This window comes from Xiphophorus hellerii, chromosome 7 (assembly GCF_003331165.1).
Source record: "Xiphophorus hellerii strain 12219 chromosome 7, Xiphophorus_hellerii-4.1, whole genome shotgun sequence".
Classification (NCBI taxonomy): domain Eukaryota; kingdom Metazoa; phylum Chordata; class Actinopteri; order Cyprinodontiformes; family Poeciliidae; genus Xiphophorus; species Xiphophorus hellerii.
In genome coordinates, this window is record NC_045678.1 from 23,507,086 (window position 1) to 23,526,309 (window position 19,224).

The window sequence follows — 19,224 nt, forward strand, 5'->3', positions numbered from 1 at the left end:
GACACACAATGCATAAATAACATCACTGAAAATTACAAGATACTAATTAATGCAAGGTGAATTTACTGCCAACCACAGGTAGAGATTAAGTGTGTCTTTTAAACACTTGAATCCAAACATGTGTGTGTGAGCATACTTAAGTCCAATAGTGCTGCTCTGCTCTTCTTTGCTCCCCAGAGAGGAGCAGAAGATGGCCTCAGGGACAAACCCATTAGCCACAGTGCAGAACCCCAGGGGGCTGCAGCGCTGCACTTCCAGCTTCCTTCTGCTGAGAACCTTTATGTAGATGCTAATTTAATTTTCCAGCAGGTGAAGGCACCTGACCAAACTCACAAAGGTACCAAGAGCTGGTTCAATCACTGTGTTGCTGCTGCGTTTAATTGGCCAGCAAACTGGCTTGACTTGAACCCCATAGAGAATATATGAGAGGAAAATGAGAGACGCCAGACCTTACAATGCAGATGATCAAAAAGACAAATCAACATGGATGGACTCCATGGTACACCGCATCGGTGCAGTAAATTATGCAAAAGGAGGTCTAATCAAGTACTGGGTGCAAATAAACCATCTTTTAAAATAATGACATTTCTGCTGAAAATATCTCTTTTAATTGATCTTATGTACTATTTTAATACGTGACACAAAATTTTAGGTTCTTACGAAGCAATAATTGAAACTATATGTAATATATGAGTATTGAACCTATTCTCCATATTTTTATTTATTTTTTCCCTTTTTTCCCATGAATCTAAAACTGTCTTTTGTAAAATCTCGGTTTGGGGTAGAATTTCGTTGCGACCATCAACAAACTTCTAGTTGCAACAAACTTCTGGCTGGATAATTGACTCATATCTGCAAATTTGAAAGCGTTTGGTTAAAGTGGTTGGTTTCTTTGCAAAGACCTCACTGGTAGTCTTTTTTTTACCCTATAGCCAGCATTGATGTGTGTTTGAGAACATTGTTCTGTTTAAAAACCCCATTGGACCCAAATTTAAACAATTTTGCCCAAGTGGTCACCATCAAATCAAAGGAAATTGGTGGATGTTCAGACACAGTCCAGATACTTTCCAGTAACAATAAAACACTGCAGAAGTCACTGGTTGAATCACGGATTCAATTAGGTTTTCCAACAAATCAATGATCCCATCATCAAAACCCGTTTTAGAATGGTGAGGCGGGTTAATATTAAGTTTCTGGAATGCCAGAGGAATCAACCACATTGAAAATGATTGTCCTATGATTAAAATCTCACTCTGTGTCAGGAAATCAGCTGATTCAGATAAGCGCCGTGAAATCCGATGATAATGATCTGGGCAGAATTATGTCAGGAACTTGTTAACGGCTCCAAAAAGCAGGTTTTCTCTGCAGCTTGCTGAAGGACTATTGACCGCAAGTACAGGGGCTGCGTGTTGTTCTGTATTTGAACCACAATAGATTAAACGAAACACGTTTTTTCATATTTATTAAACAGATGCAATTAGATGTTCAAAATGAATGTGAAGCTTTTAATGGGTACATGTGAAAATCTTTCTTGCTTCTTTTATGCACAGTCAAAATCAACTTTTCTTAAAAAAATTCTGCTGCTATTAATTGCATTAATCTTGTTTTCTTTTGCTTTAGTCAAAAATATCCTCCCTTTTCTTTAAATCTCAACTCCATTTTGTTATTATCCTTCAGGATGGAGCTGCGATCCATTTCCATTTGTAAAAACTGAAGAAAACTTTAATATTAACTCTACAATAAAATAAATTATAAGCATATCTCTTAAGAAGCTTATTAGAGCATTCTGTGTAAACAGGAAAAATAAAAATAGCCACATTTTTGTTCGAGGAGTTGTCGGCGGACACATTTTTCTGACTGTGTTTTTCATTTCAGACTTGGTGTGTAATCCTCTGCTAAAGAATTGTTTGACCAGGGAGAAAACAGGGGAGTTTATGCAGGTTTAGTCTGCTGAGAAGTGGAACTAAGATGTGTTCAGAGCACAGATTCTGGCTTGGCTCTGGTTCTTTATGTTACAGTTGCCAAAATATACAGAGAGAAAAACAGACAGTGGAGCTAAAATACATTTTTCTCTTCTGTAACTAATACCAGAGTCCAGTAAAAACAATCAGTTTTATCAGTTCACCTTCAGGAAGACGTTATATTGTTGCTATCTAAAGCTGTGAAGACCATAAACACTGATAGATAGAAATTTGAACTTATGTTGGAGTATCTTGATTCAGTTACTATACCTCTCAGACTGAAGAAAGAGTTTATTTTAACATGTTAAAGCAAATCTTTTCATTTTCCACCTTCAGCAGCAGCAGCTGCTTTCAGGCATTTGAGATAACAGGGAATGACTCCTTTGTATCAAAATGTTTGCTCTGCTGAATTGTTTTAATTGCGTTTAGAGCATGAATGGACTGCTTAAGCTCATGGTTGAGAATCTCAGATGCGAGACTGGACTTTGACTAGGTCACTCAAAAACCTAAATTTTGGGTTTTGTTGAGCCATCCAGAGGTGAACTTGATATTCAGCACAAGTAAAGAAGCTCCAGGCTATCATACTACCAGCATCATATTTCCCCGTTGGGATGATTTTCTTCTTTGGAAATCAATGTTCGGTGAGTTTTATGCCAGACGCACTAGGAGGCAAACCTTCTGCTCTTGGCTCAATATTTTCCCAAAATTTTGGGGGAGTATCAAGATGTTTTGAGATGAGTCTGTGTTATTTTTCACCAGTTGTAGCATTGAAACCCTACCATGGATTCCCTTTGCCCTTTACTAACAATGAGCTAAACAGAGACAAGAGAGGCCTGCAGTGCTTTAGACGTCTTTCTGAGCCATTTTCTGATATCCAATGTGCCCTTGAAGTAATACTAGTAGGCTGGCCACTCTTGATAAGGATCACCATTATTTCATGTTTTCAGCATTTTGCTGTTCACTGGAGTTCCAGGAAACATATTTCCGATGTGTTCTTGAATTTCGAGTTTGCAGAGGCCAGTTTCTTTTATATTATCATTACCGTTACCATTTTATAACCAAGGTTTGTTGATGAACATGCTTATCGAAAGCTGGACCATGTTAGAATAGAATAGAATTCAAGTTTATTGTCATTGCACTGTCACAAGTACAAGCAACGAGATGTAGTTTGCATCTATCCAGAAGTGCTCTGCGAGATATAAATATTTATTTACAGATGTACAAGACTATGTATGTATGGACTATAAGGGGTTATAGCAAGAGATATAGATATTGTGTATAAATATAAATATGGGAGCTATATCCAGCTGAACTTCTATAGCTAAAACTGACAAAAATGTAATGCTTATTCTGATTGCCGTGGTATGGATAGTGAAGGCGCCTACAGCTCTTTGAAAATGAAGAGCCCACTGCACTGAACCCCATTGAAAACCTGGTTATTCCACCAAATATTGATTTCTGAACTCTTTCTGAGTTAAAACGTTAGTATTGTTGTTTTCTTTGCATTATTTGAGGTCGGAAAGCACCCCAACCTTTTTGTTATTTTGACCATTTCTCAAATAAAAAAAAAAATTTTGCTCGGAATTTCAGAGACATGTTGTCAGCAGTTCATAGAGTAAAAGAACAATGTTCATTTTACTCAAACATTTACCTATAGAAAGTAAAATCAGAGAACCTGATCATTTTAAGTGGTCTCTTAATTTTTTTCTCCTGGACACAAAAGCTTCGGCCTTGGACCACAGACCGATGGAGGAAGATGGCCCTGTCAGCTCAATCTGGTTTTGTTTTGGGATAATATGGAGGATCTGGTTTGTGTGCATCACTATGGAGAACACAAGATGTCCCCGGGGTGCATCAAGAGACGAAAGCCAGGAAGTAAAGTCAGTATTTTTGGTTTATGCTGAATAAATAAGTCTGATCCATGGAGGCTCGTTTAAGTCGCAATGGGTCAGAAGTTTTTTGAAATCATATCTTTTCAGTTTGAAGGTGAGTTGCATTCATCAAAGACAGTAATTTTTTGCCTTCCTCCGCACTTGCTGGGTAGAAACAAATGTCTATTTTCCACCTCTGTAAAGAACTGGCACGTTCAGATATTTCAGAGGACAGTTTAAGAAAAGATTAGCTTTTACCAGTGATGCATGGCAGTACGGCGTTATTTCTCTGTAGCATATGAATCTGAGAAGGCGAAATGTCGGCTTCTATTTGACAGCTCATTTGTCACTCCTATAGGCTTTTGTGAGTCATCATCCTTATCAGCCGTTTGGTATCCAGACAGGAACTCTCCACCAGTCCTCTCGAGTGGAAACATCCCTGGACCTTTGCCTGCAGCCAGTTGTACGTTCACCTCCTGAGAACACACTCACACGGCGCCTGGAAGTAAATAAAAAGAGGTGCTGAGTTTATCTTTCCACCATCATCCCAAGCAGACATGTCTGTCTGCTGAACTTACAAACATCTCAGTTTTTGTTTAGGGATTTTTTAAAAGTCAGCCATGAAAGCATATTTGTTCACCATTTTCATGTTTTTAGATGATATGACCTAAAGTTTATTTTTAGGGAGATTTTTATGTAATAGACTAACATAAATCGGAGCATAATTGAGAAACGAGAGGATAAGGAAACACCTGCCAGTTATCTGTACTCAGTGAATTTAGGGTCACAAGCAGAAGGGTTTCCATCTGCAGCAGCCACTGGCAGGGAGGTTGGGGGCGTCATGAGGTAAGATATCACAAACATCCCAGCAAAAATACAGAAAGGCCAGGATTTAAACCTTGAACCTTCTTGGTGTACGGCAGTGGTTCCCAAAGTGTGGGGCGCGCCCCCTGGGGGGGGCGCAGTGCCATTGCAGAGGAGGCGCGGGAAGCGGTATGAATGAATGAAAAAAAAAAAAAAACAACAGTTACACAAACGTGTTTGTAAAGATGGTTTGTTGTGTTTTGTTGCTACCTGAAGTGTGAAATAAACTTCAGTGGAGTTTGAAAATAAAATATGTGTACAGGTTTATGTCTGGTTGAACGATGTGTGTGCCCAGTTGATTTTTTTTTTTCTTTCATTTTTTGGGGGATTTTATTGTAATCTATAGGGGGGCCCAGAAGAAAATCTTTGGGAACCACTGGTGTAAGGCAACAGTACCAACAGCTACACCATGATATAGTCTAGAATATATGTTCTTTGGCAAACGTATTATAAGCAGAACTCTGACAAGTGTGTCTTGCATTTGTATTTAAGACTCACTAAGTCAACATTTTTTATTGTTTTCTGGGTTTATGTCTCTATCAGTTTTGCACATTGAGAATTATGTAGATTTTCGCTCATTATTCTGTGCAAAATTTATTAAGCTCAGATTAGAGTCTGTGAAAAGTTATTCAGTTCACATAAATAAACTTAGTCTTTCCCTATAATTCATTCATTCTGTTCTGTCAGTGACTTTTTCAGCTTCTAGATGAAAAAAGCATCAAAATACGTACATAATAATGTCTGATGGAGCTCAAAAATATATATTTTTTATCAAAGGAATTACAGACTCTGTAATGGCTTATACATTTATTAATCACTTAAATTATACTTAGTGACAAAATCTGAAGAATATGCAGCAACCTACATGAAGGAATACATATGACAAGATGTTTCATGTATCAAGGTTGAGTATCCAGATAAATCATAGTTAAAATAAAGTGAACAGATATTTTTATGGGCTAATTTTGGCCAGTCAGACATTTGCCAGGCTGCCATTATGGTAAGAGTCTTGAACTACTTTTTATCACATAACAAATGAAGTTATGATGGCACTGAAGTTGGTCATAGTGTGTCCACTTTAATAAATCAGAAGGTCTTTGAAAAGTACATTTACTTCACTAATTCAACAAGTCATGAAACAGAGTGACACATTTCAAGTGCTTCAATGGTTACGATGTATTGATTACAGCGAATAGAAACCAGAAATAAAGTATATCAGAAAATGACAACATATAATAAGACCAAAACTAAATAGATTTTAAACCAAAATGTGGGGCCATGGCCTACTACACCATGGGTTTTTAACCTTGACAATCCAAAAACCCATTTTTACCTCCATTCTAGGTAAATAAAACTACCTTACAGCTGCGAATGTTAACCTTAAAAACATAGTATAATTTTTAATAAATATCTACCAAAGAAAAATAGTTAAAGAACCATATTTACTCATTTTTTATCTTAAAAAAAAAACCTTTAAAAAGAGTATGGATACATATTTTCTTCTATGTAATGTTGAGATTTGCGATAAATAGTAAAAAGAAAAACAACAACACATAACTAAAAATTCAATGATGTAATTATTCCATAAAAATCATGAATAAATTGCTAAAAGCTGCATTAGTTATAACAAATTCTAAAACATTTGTGGGTTCAAAGTTATTAGTAGCCACTGTCGAAGGTTTAAAGAGCCTTTTGCAGCTTTATGGCCACAAGTTGCAGACCTCTGACCTTAATTATCATGTAACAGTTAGTAACTCACATTTGAAACAAATTACAGAAATTAACGCCCATTTTGATAATTTTCTACTTCAAGATCCACCTGCATTATTCTTGTTTGGATGCAGACGTTTCCATCAGTGTCATGAATAAGAAAAGCAGATTGCAAAACAATCAGTCGCAAAATACAGTATATAAAAATGTATTTCTTTTTGCCAATTTCAAAAGTGAATAAAATTTTAAGAATGAATTATTGATTGAAGAAAAAGTTTGCAAAAACAACCAAAGAAATGTTGTAAAAATATATTTTAAGAATTTCATTATTCTGCAAGAAAGAAAAACTGCCAAGTGTCTCAACATTTAGGATTTTCAAGCAATACCATTACAGATAATTGCTCTATATTTGTATTTTCATTAACCTTCATGTGTGAATTCAACAATTGTAGGAGAGGAAAGTCTAATGATTTTTAGGATCGCCTCTAACGTTTAAGTTTGATCTGTGCTGATGAGATTCCTGCAAACCGCAGTAAAGGCCAACAGAGAGCCATCTCCATTAAGACAGTTAATAAAAACAAACCTCAAATCAACACAGGAAAATACTGTACATTAACAGACATGATTAAATCATTACGCAGCTGCTCCAGCACCAAAATTTTCATCTCTAGTAGAGACTCTTGTTGCACTAATTTGAACAAAACTGCTGAAGTGATCACGAGAGCTCAAGGGCTTAATAAGTAAATGTTAAAGAAGCTAAAGGAATAATTTGGAGCAGCTTCTCCAGTGATTGCCAAGGCTCTGTTTAAGTATGCATGGTACAGAGGTGGAGCAAATCCACATTTAGAAAGGCAATGCTACTTGATTGCAGCACAAGTCTTAAATCCTGCTGATTTTTTTGATGGTAGTCAATTTCATGAGTCTAACAAGGAAGCCACTAAAAGCTTTCGATCAATGTTTTGGATAAAAAGTGATCACATTAAATTACCAGAGGTTTTGTTTTATTATTTTAAAGAATTACCCCTCACATTTAGGTTGACAAGTGAAAATTGCCGAGAGAAGAGCGAGTCTAATAAAATATACTGTATAGTGAGATGACTGGCATGACTCAAGGTAAATCAACATGCATGTGGCTGCCCAGTGTTGCATAAATTCTTAAGAACAAATATATAAACACCTATTTTTCAAAAACAGTTTAATGAAGGCTTTTCATATCCATCTTAAACATCTTATGTACAGTAACTCTCCATCAGAGCCAGGGCTTGGCCAGCAGCAGCCTTCATTGTTGACGGGAACAGAAGTGAAGCAGATACTAAAGGATGATTTGGTTTTTGAAGCCGCGGTTCAGATCTTTGTGTGGAAGCACAATCGAGTTCAGTATGATCACCTCAGAAGGAATGGTCACGTTGCAACCTGAGGAGAAAGAAAAGAGCTTTAAATCCTGTGCAGAAAACAAAAAAATGAATCCTCAGTCAAAACACAGTCAGTGTGATAAGAGAAATTTAAATTGGATGCAGCGCTTCAAAAAGTTCTGTCCTTTGCTCTATTAAAAATTAATCACCATTAATGTACAGTACACAACTTATTTCATGACTACAAATTCAATCTAACTGATGGGGATTTTCTGATTTTGTGTCTCTGGACTTGACTGGCTATCACTCCTAAAAGCCAGTTAAAAACATATTTTTAATCTGCTTTTTATTAATTCTTTTGGGATTTTATGCACTATTACCTAGTGCCTATATTGAAGTATGTTGTAATATCTATATCTTGAAAAATGCTTTGTAAAACAAAGTTTTACTCACTTACTCAGGTTGCGTTCACACTGCATCCTGAAGTGACCCAATTCTGATTTCTTTACTTAATGCGAACTGCATCTGATCTTTTCAAGACTTTCGGATTCTTTTCGAATGCGACCCAGGCCACTTGGTTAGCCGATACGTATCCGATTCAAATGTGACCCAACGTCCAGGTCGCGTTCATCCGACCTGAACGTCATTGATACTCGACAAACGTCACTATTCTGCGTCCTCATACGCGCAAATGGGAAGAAAAACAACAACCATGATGGACTACATGAGGATTAAGTTGTTAAAGTGCTGGTTCCGGTTGGACAACAATTTCAAGATCATAAGCTATGCTCCACTGTTAGCATCCATGTGTACTTCCGCAAACACTGAGCATTTCTTCTTTTTATGGCAGTTGGCAAAACACTGAGAACGCTGACATTATTGCGCCCTCTACTGCGCATGCGGGACACTTTCAGGTTGTTCGCATTTCACAATGGAGATCACATACTAGCCGCATATATTTGGAAGTGCGAAAGGTCACGGCAAAAAATCCGACTTGACAAAAAAAAGAAAATCGGAATTGGGTCACTTCGAGCTCCAGTGTGAACGCAGCCTTATAGACTAACAGAAAGTTGTGAAGGAGAAGGTAAGTGATGTGCGGTTTTCAAAAATAAACATTTGATGAAAGTGTTTTGCCTACAGCCCAATTTACTCTGATGAACTGAAATAAAATCCGAGGCAACCAGCCTTTAGAGGTTACCTAGTTAGGAAGTAGAGCCCTCCACTTCATTTGTGTCCGACATGGGTAATACACATAATGTCACAAACAAAGACATTCAGTGAGGCTTACCAAGAATAGTTATAGAAGGTGTGAGTTTTCCATCTCTGAAGAGCGTCTCGCTGTCAATCTTTGCAAATGGATCATTTGGGTTTGGGTCACTGGGAGTTCCTTCTACTCTTGCCCACTTGCCTATGGTACTATCCCAACCCACAATGCTGTTCAAAACACAGCACTGATCCTGAAAAAGAATGCAATAATAAAAAAGACCCAATAAGGTAACAATCATTTGTAATCAAGAATTAATTAACAGCTGATTGTACTTTGACTAAAACATCAATGGATTTCAGATATTCAGTAAAATAATATTGAGACATCCAGCAGGGAGCGTTTATTTAGAGGAATACATCAACTAAGAATTTGGCCTTGTATGCATTATGCAATGAAAGCCAATAAATCTCCAGTGGAATAAATCCAGTTTAAATGTCCCCCGGTCTTCACAGGAGACGTGGGATTAAATTATAGCAGCCTGAAAATCGTTAACCATGACATCTTTGTGCCAGGCAGTGGCAACAATATTTTTGGAGACAGATGAGGGTGATGATGTACTTTAGGGATGTCAGATGCGAAGGATAGATAATGTTGGCACTAAAATATAAAGACAGTTTCATTTTTAGCTCTAAGGCCACCTTAATATTAAGCAAAATGCAACATTTTTACTCGGTAAGAAAATATTAAATTAAAAGAAAACATTATAATAACGTTTCACTTCAGAGTTCAGTGAACAGAATGGCTTACCTGTAGGTTTGCACCATGAAGAATGACTGATTCTCGCACTCTGACCCCGGCACCGATAGTAACACCAGTGCCAATGGAGACGTTGGGACCTAACTGCAAAAATAAATACAAAAGCAAATAAAAAAAATAAAAAGAACCCAAACTCATCACAACAAAATACATGGCAGGGTAACATTTCACTAGTCCATTGCACAACTATGGAAAAAGTTAACTAATTATCTGAGAGGCAGACTGAATCATGAGGAGTCAAAACGGAAAATAATCTAGACTTTTATAGCTATTCTCACAAACAAATTCTAGGCAAAAACTGTTGCCTAATATATTTCATGTGTGATGAACTTGCATTTTACATACTAATGTAATATTTAGTCAGTTGGACAACAGCAGATGCTCCCCACAGATACTAGTAGCATTGCTCAAGATAATATAGGATAATAAATAAATAAATAATTTATTTATATATAAATAAATAGTAATATAATATTTATTATATTATATTGTATTATATCTAACAATATAATAATAATAATAATAATAATAATAATAATAATAATAATAATAATAATATTATAATGATATACTGCTATTTTTAGGGGTTTCCTCTTGAATAAACATTATTACTGTTTTTAGACTAAACATATAAAAAGAGACAAGAACTTGCACATATTTCATTTGTTGACAATTGTTTACAGTTACATAATGTAAAGTTTCAGTTGTCAGTGAGGCACCTTGGAGTTTATTTATGTTTAGTTGCACTGACTGTTACCAGTAGAGGACAATGAGGAAGCCCTCAGCAACAATTAAAGTTACTCATGTGACTTTTTGGGAAAACAAACTGGTCACCTCTGACCTCGATCAACAGAACCACGATCGCATTGCTTCAAAAACAAGAGGCTAACAAGTGAGATTTTGAGAGCACCACCACTTAACAGATGAAGCCGACTTGTAGCAATAAGCAACAATCACCTACCAGTAGGTTTTATACCAATAAGTGTTAGAAATGCATGCAATAATAAAGTAGAGGGATCCCACGCCCCAGTATGACTAAGTCTGCCTCTGCTGTATTTGATGTCTTCTTGGCTACTGTTACATTGCTGTATTTAAACAGAGGCATTGTGTTTCTATTTAGAGTTCTTACCACAGCAGTGGGATCGATATTGGCCGTAGGATGAATATAGACATTACCTGGGCAGAAGGAAAGTGAGTGTGAGTTGACGTGTACCAGTCAATATTTTTTGGGGTGGATGCACAGCAAGTTTATAAGTCGTACCAGTTATTTTGGGTCCTCCCTCTTTATTAGGAGCCAGTCTTTCAGGGTGAGTTGTGTGATATTGATTGAGGTACAATCGACTGGCATAAATTGCAGACCTGTGAAATGGAACAAAAATAGTTTGACAGCAAACAAAAGCAGAAACAAATCAGATTCTCATCTGAATGACTCACAACTGAGTGGGTTACCAGATTTGCCGTGACAACCTAAAAGATCACGATGTCTGTGATGCGGCAGGTAAAAATGTTTCACTCACCCTGCAGATTTAATCTGGCTCCAGAAGCTGAGAGTTTTGTAGACGTAGAGTTTGCCCTGTCCGGCCAGGGCAGTAAATATGTCCTGCTCCAGCCTGATGGCTTCCGCTCTGTGCCAGCCGTTGGCTGGCTCCTCTCTGCAACAAACAGATTGTCAGACTTAGGCTGAGAACTTCAAAAGTTTAGGCAACAATTCATAAAAACTTTATGAAGTTTTAGGACAACGTGGGCATTTGGGCTAACGGCAGTTTTTTTGTCCTTCCCACTCAAGAGTTTTTTTTTTATTTCTTCTGCACAAGCTACTTAAAATAAATTGGTGGTACGTAAACGGCAACTAAAGTTTTCAAGGCTTGTCCACATAAAAATAGAATGTTTCCAAAACAATCATTGCATTTGAATTTTCTAAAAAACCTTGTGAAACATGGCAGTATGTCATGAAAGGTCTTCATAAAAATTAAAGGAATTGACCTAAAACTGTGATAATAATTGTGACAAACATGTATGTTGTGATATAAAGCAATCACTAAAAAGCAAAGGAGACGTGAAGCATGCAATGAAAAGCTTTGGGTTGTGGGCTGGAACACATTACAGCGGCATCAGTTTCCAAGAACCATTGTGTTTGCGTCAATTTAAGAAGAAGATGTCACTCTAAACCCGATTCAGAAAAAAATAGCCAAACAATTAGTCCAACTGAGCTGTTCCATATACATAAATATTATCAGTATGCACAAAGGTTAAGGTTGAAATTACCCTGCTATGCTTTTTCTTTCTTTTAAAGAAATATTGGTTTTAATCAACTTTTATTTAGCCACATTTTTAATACACAGCCTGCTGTAAGATGTTTTTACTCTTTCATTACGCAAAAGGACTGATGGACAAAAGGCGGCCATTTTTAGATAAATGAAAACATGAAACTCCTGTTTAATTATTTTATTATGTAAAGTGGTAAAATTGCACATTTATGAATCAATATGCATAGAAACTATTGTTGTATAAGTTGTGTTATAAATGTCATTTTTATGATGTGGACCTCACATTGTCATGGCAATAGTGAATAGAGATCCAAATAAATAAACAAATCCAGCTGCAGGTTGCACAGGAACCTCAATTACATTGTTATATTCAAATGCTTAAAACAAAAAAAGGATATTTTATCCACTTTTAAGACATAACTTGCAAACAAAAACACAACCCAGTAACAAAATTATCTAGTTTTTCTTCCATTATTTTAAGATTTTGCTGCAAAACATTTATTGACGAGAATCAAACAGGCAATAAGAAAAAAGGATCATGCTGCAAAGGTTTCAAGGTTAGGAATCAAACCTATTATTATTATATATTATTATTAGCCTCTGTACATGGAGCACCCGCTCTATATCTATGTCACATGCTGTCCCCAGTAACCCAGATTCCTCCGAAAGACGCTTTTCTTTAACAAATAAAACACAGCTATGATTAAACTGTTATCTAGCCTGCAGTTTCAGATGAGACACATAAAAGGCATGTAGACTTTGATGGCTTCAGTGGTGAAACCAAAGCTAATTACTTGGTGGTAACCCCTCCCAAAAAAAAGTCTTAAAGAAGAGTTTACATTCTCCATATTAATCAGGGTATCTGACTTGGTGCATTGTAAGATCAAAGAGAGTCTTAAATATTGATGAAAAAGAATATTTTAAAGGATCAAACCCATAATCGAAGACTTGCTAAGAGAAGAGTGGATGTGAGAAAAAGCAGAGCAATCCCCGAGAGACTGCAGTAAAGTCCTTCTCATTTCTATCAAGAATCTCTGATGTGCTCCAAAGTTTGCTGATTCAGCACCCGCTCCAGTTAAGGTCCATTGATGTTAGCAGGTGAATTATTCATGGTGCGGGTTGTCTTTTCCTCAGATTTCTTAAATGTCCTTTGTGTTCCATTGTGAGAGCAGTGTGGTGTTTAAGCGTATGTAAACAGCTGCAAGCATTACATGAAGGAGGGTAAAATGTTCTAAAGTTAAGAATAAAACAAACAAAAAAAAAGGCATAGAGGATCCCCAACAAAATTTCACCTACTCTGCTCTGACTCCAACACTATAAATATTATTCTAGACTAAACAAATGCACTCCACATCAATTTGCCCCTTTGCCAGTTTATTTCCATTTTATGCCTTTAAACCATTTTGTAAAATGCGTTAGACCATTGTGCATAAGTTTGTCTCTCTTGGTTGTTAGGCATTTTACATGAATCATACAGATAAATAATGATAAAAAATACTAAAGTCTAGAATGTATGTAAAAGTATTCACACCCTTTGACCTTTATCATATTGTCTCATTCAAGCCTTTGAAGTAGGGCTGAAACGATTAATCAGATTAATCTTCAACTAATTTAGTAATTGATTGTAAACAGGAGAATACAGACTCAAAAAAGGCCATTTGCTGAAAGAACAGCTTATTCGGAGCAGTAATTAAGCCAAAATTGTATGAATTATATCTACATTTTGCATTTAGGATAAAAACAACTTTGTATGTTTCACCCAAAACTCCTCAAGTGGAACAGCTTTATCTTCACCTGGTTCAGTTTCACTAAGGAATGCTATGTTATTGAGTTTTCAGCACTAAATGTTTTGTTTTCTTATTTTAAAAAAACAACTGAAATATTTAGTTGCATATTAACACAGTGTTGTTACATAAAAAATCTGTACAATTCCCCAATTTTTTTTTTTTTTATTAATAGATTAATCGTTAGAAAAATTTATAGAACACTTGATTACTAAAATTATCTGTCCCACTTTGAAGTTGAGTCTCCACCAGCTTTGCACGTTGACATTTTTGGTCATTCCTCTTGACTAAATACCTAAACAGGAAGGAAAATATCACTTTCCAAGGTACTGTCAATGATTCTGACGTTAGGGAGACACTACACAAGTTTCATAGTTACCAAAGGTTTAGATAAAAATAGGTGTTCACACCAAGGCAGTTGGGGGATCACACACCTTACAACTGCGCCAGCTGAAGGATCACAGACTACAGGATTTTTCTGACCAACTAAAGCCAACTGAATATATCAAAGTGTTGTGACGGCAACCGTTTGAAGGAAGAAACAAACATACCAGCAGGTGGTGGAGACAGAATATCCAGACAAATCCTGGATAGTTTGTTATTTAGAAGAAAATCTATTTGATTGAAGAATCACGGATTCTTTTCAACAAAAAAGATATTAGATATCCACTTCTCTGATTTGAAGTAAATTACTCAAAAAAATAAAGGGCCACCTTATAAACAAAAGTCTCAACAACAAACACAAAGCATTCTTTAGAAAACTGATTTAGGCAAGCATTCACACAAAAACCATTGTTATCTCAGCTTTTTGTGCAGTAAAACTCGCCACATACTCTAGTTGTTCTAACGTCACACCACACAGCCTAAACATACCAACTTACCCATCGTATGGATAGCTGATGATTGAATAAGGAAACAGAAAACATGGCATAGAAGGGAAGAAATGGAAAAAAGTAAACAAATGAAGAGGATCAAAGAAATGAGAAAATGGTATCCACATGCAGCCTCAGACCCTCATGAAAGAGAAAAGTGCTGCAACTTACAGAAACATGTCCTGCTGGTTCTTCTGAAAGACGGCGCCGATGTGCTGGAAGATCTCTGGGTTAAACAGGTATATACCACAGTTGATAATATCGCTCACAAACGTGCTGGGCTTTTCCACATAATGCAGAACCTGAACAAAAAATTTATCATTTTAAAGTCTCATTTTCAATGTCTTTCAAAGTTTTAACACTGATGAATGGCTAGGTGGACCAGATAAGGGGCAGTGAATACCTCATTTGTTTCCTCGTTCTCCACAATGCAACCATAATTCATGGACTGCTTCCTGTTTGCCTGAGAGTCGAGAAGTTTTCACATTAAGAGTCTGACAGAAAAGTTTTAATAACAGTGAGGAAAACAACAGTGGCCACTAATCGTAAAATCTCACCGTTGTCCCTAGAATAACAAAACTGTTTGGCTCTCCGTGCTCTTTCTGGAAGTTGAGCATCTCTGTGAGAGGAAACGCTGAGCAAACATCAGCATTCAGAACAAAGAAAGCCTCTGGACTGCCAGAGAGAATCTGATCTCTGAAGTGATAAATGCCCCCTCCAGTGCCCAGGGCTGCAAACTCCTGTAAATACCTGCAGTGCAGAGAGGGGAACAAAGCGATAGCTGTAATTGTTTAGCAATGTTGGTGCATTAGAGCTGTAAAGTTCCTCCTTTCCCATGGATTTAAATAACAAAAGATGATACGTATGTTTTAAAGAAAAATGTTGCCACAGTTTTTTTTATGTATTTCTCTAATGATGAAAATAAAAGCTCTCTTGTTCACCTAATGGACATTTTAAACTCCTGCTGCGCATTAAACAGGAATCGGTTCAGTTCTTCATTTGGCTGATAAAAGCCGATGAGCAAAATCTCCTTTAGGCTTGGTACCTAAACAAAAAACAAAAAACAAAACAAAAAGAAAAAGAACAAGAAAATTTATTTGAAAGGAAACAAAGACTGTCAAAAAAAACATCATGAAAATTATGGATAAAGCTGGTTTTTCCCTAACACGCAACATGCTCATCAATTGGTAAAGAAAGGTTTAAATTCAAAGGTATAATAATTTGTTTGTGGCTCGATTTAAATAACTCTAATATAAAATAAATGACGGACCGTTTTAAGTTTCAAAAAACCTCACTGAAAAAGTCAAGTTGGGTCAGAAAAGCAAACATGCAGTCAGTCTGTGCATCACTTTGTAAAGTTATGTAACAATGTACAAGTTTTAACCAATAATATGCTTTCTGAGAACACCGGACCCAGAAGAATAATTTAAAACCTAAATAATTAAATGACTAAAACTATTTATAGTCAGCGAGTAAAAATGCAAAGATAATTTAACAGATGAATAAATGCACCATTAAGCTATCATCATTATCTACAATGTTTACAAATAATTATTTCACTATTATTAGTAGTGAGTGTACTACTGGTCAGTGCCAAAAAAAATATAATTTCATGTTGCATTGCAGTGTGCATAAATGCAATTTATCAGTCTCTCAAAATTGAGAGAAATCACAAATTCTCGTTGATTGAGATGCAACTGTACATCTATACACAACCTGGGACTGATGAGAGAGGCACTCACCTTGACACACGCCTCAATGTGGTGCTGAAGCATGGGGACACCAGCCACTGGAAACAATGGTTTGGGAACTTCAAAAGACAATGGTCTGAATCTTGTCCCTGAAAAGCAAAAAAAAAAAAAAAAAAGCAAAGAAAAAAAAAACAGATTGCCTTTAACAGAACATTGTAATATATTGTTATCTGGAACAACACTGGACCGATTTGAGTCTTACCTAAAGAACAGAGACTTATTTGTGACAACATGTAACTTTTCATCTGAGCTAACATAAATCCCATCAGGGGTACACCAGGGTTCCATCTTGGCATCTCTCTTATTTAATATTTACATGCTCCCACTTTCTCAAATTACAATAAGTAATAAGAATAGCTACCATAAATACACAGATGACACACAGCTCTACTTTACGATGTCACCATTTGAACCCTTACAAGCACAGAAAGAAAAGAAAAAGTCAGGGTGTAAAAAAGTGAAAGTGCCATAGCTGTCTTCAGTTGAAACTGAAGTTGTTACTTTTGGACCTAAAGAGGAACAATATAGAGTCAGCATAAATATAGATATAGCGTCTGAGAGTACACAGATGTGGTTGTTATATCTAGAAATGAGTGATCAGGTGTGAAATCTGGTTGTACTGATGAAGTCAGACCTGAACCTTCAGAGACACAAAGACAGTTACAAAGTTGGCCTTCCATCATCTGGAGAATATCTCCAGGATTAAAGGACTAATGTCCCAACACGATTTTGAAAAGGTCATCCATGTGTTTATCTTTATTCACATTGATCACTGCAATAGTGTCTTCACCAGTCTGCCCAAAATGTCAATCAGACACCTGCAGCTGATCCAGAACGATGTGTCTCTTCCTCACTACCATTAGAAAGTTCACATCAGCTGTACATTTCTTTTTAGAAAAACACAGCATTTATGCTGAAATGTTGCCCTTTTATTCTTTATTCAGCTTTTATACATTTCTGTTTTTGAGTGGATCTACATGCATTGCCTGTCATATTGCTGCTGTTGCACAGAAATGTCCCCATTGTGGGAGAATATAGGATATACTTATTCTATTATAGTGGCAAAATAAATCTTGTACAAGTGTAACTGCAAAAGAGTTTCTCCTTCGGTTTTAAATAGGTTGAGGGCATAGACGTGTGGACATTAAACATTACTAGAAGATGTCTTGGTTTGTGTGTCTTCGGGTTAAGCCACGTCAGTCACGTAAACAAGCTCAGCCAGTTTGTTAGCATTAGCAGCTTAGCTTCCCTTCAATAATACCAAAACCACCGACTATGGAGACAGGATGCAGGTGGACTCTCACCTTTCTGGGGACCTCCGATTAAAATGACCGCCTTCAGCATGTTGACCGAGGAGCTGTATTGTGCCAGAACACCTGCCTGATGTCAACCTGTAACAGCTGGCTGCTCACTTCCGCATCCACGTACTACCTGTGACGTCACGAGATTACCGTGAAAACCCGGAGCAGAGTACGTGGCAGAACGGGATTTAAGAGGCGTTGTTCAGTTTCTAAACTAGAAATCTTAAAAAATATCTTAAGATTTAGTAAAACAAAACAGAATTTGAACGGTTGTTACTTTAAATGTTTGTCTATAACGCAGATCATTGGTAAGTGTCAAAGATAAAGAAAGATGGAATCATGTATTTCTTAGTATTTTGTTACAAGACATACAGAAATGAATACAAATCATCAAAACTCAACATGTTATATTATTTTACACAACAAAACCGCACATACAGCCTAAATATTAATGAACCTTGACTGTAGAAACTTTTGTGCCTTTCTTTAAACAATGGTTTTCTTGTTGCCCCTGATTTAATAAGGCCAGATATGTGGCTTGCCCAAGTGTCCTATTAACAGCTTCTTTCATCTGAATTGTGGATGTCTGCAGCTCCAACAATTTCTCTATTAATGCTCTTCTTTCCTGTTGGTTAGGTGAACAACAAAGTCTTCACAGGTTGGAAAATGTTATATACTCTTTCTATTTAGAGTAAATGCTCAGAGAAATGCTTTAAGGTTGGGATGTTGTTTTGCAGCCTAAACTTGCTGAAAATGTCCCCACATTTTTAATCCTGACCTATCTGGTGTGTTTCTTGGCATTCAGCATTCACTCTGCAGAACCAATACATTCTTTAAAATCCCACCTGGAACTCACTTTTTCACTTCGGTTTTAGTTTGACTTCAATTTAAGTCCAATCAGCTTCTTTATGCTCCACTGTTTTATAGTTTTAGTTACTTTTATAATTTAATTTTATTATATTTATTAAACTAATTGAAAACATTTTTCTTTGGACAGGGATGCATATTTTGAAGTTTGCAGAGGACACAGTTATAATTATATATTATGTGGTGCATCAATTCTTACTAAACTAAATTTCACCAAAACCAACAATTTTAGAAAGTAAAGTTCAGATTTTAGAAAAAGTCCAGTCCACCACCTTTAGATCTCATCAAAGGATAACCAGTGGAGCAACTTATTAGTAAGAGAGAAATAAAGGATGAAGGAAACAGTAAAAGTGTTTCACAAAATTATTGGTGCTAAATTACTTTATTTAACAGAAAGGTTTTTAAAGAGTCACACAAAAGGACATTTACCAGTCCCCTTAATGATGGATTTGATGCCTTACCATCTGGAAAGATAGTCAGAAATGGACAAACTCGAATTCATCAATCCATTATTTAAATATCTGAAATGTGATTGAGTGTGATGACTTTTATATTTTAGCATGATCTTTGTAGATATTTCTGTCTGAATTTTATTTTATTT

General features: G+C 36.3%; 1 protein-coding gene across 3 annotated transcripts; it reads right to left on the minus strand.

The window, feature by feature from the left end:
* Window positions 1-5,754: 5,754 nt before the first annotated feature.
* gmppaa (GDP-mannose pyrophosphorylase Aa) lies at window positions 5,755-17,917 on the minus strand. Of its 3 annotated transcripts, XM_032568194.1 has the most exons (13): window positions 17,760-17,917; window positions 16,447-16,544; window positions 15,646-15,749; window positions 15,262-15,454; window positions 15,108-15,167; window positions 14,876-15,006; window positions 14,714-14,728; window positions 11,299-11,433; window positions 11,043-11,140; window positions 10,911-10,957; window positions 9,773-9,865; window positions 9,047-9,215; window positions 5,755-7,819 (listed from the first exon to the last, which is right to left on the minus strand). In XM_032568194.1, the coding sequence occupies exons 1-13, from the start codon at window positions 17,797-17,799 to the stop codon at window positions 7,719-7,721; spliced, it is 1,284 nt and encodes a 427-aa protein (XP_032424085.1). In that variant the 5' UTR covers window positions 17,800-17,917; the 3' UTR covers window positions 5,755-7,718. The 3 variants fall into 3 exon arrangements, with proteins under 3 accessions (XP_032424085.1, XP_032424086.1, XP_032424087.1); XM_032568195.1 differs by lacking the exon at window positions 14,714-14,728; XM_032568196.1 differs by lacking the exon at window positions 17,760-17,917 and having other exon boundaries at window positions 16,421-16,532.
* Window positions 17,918-19,224: the final 1,307 nt, after the last annotated feature.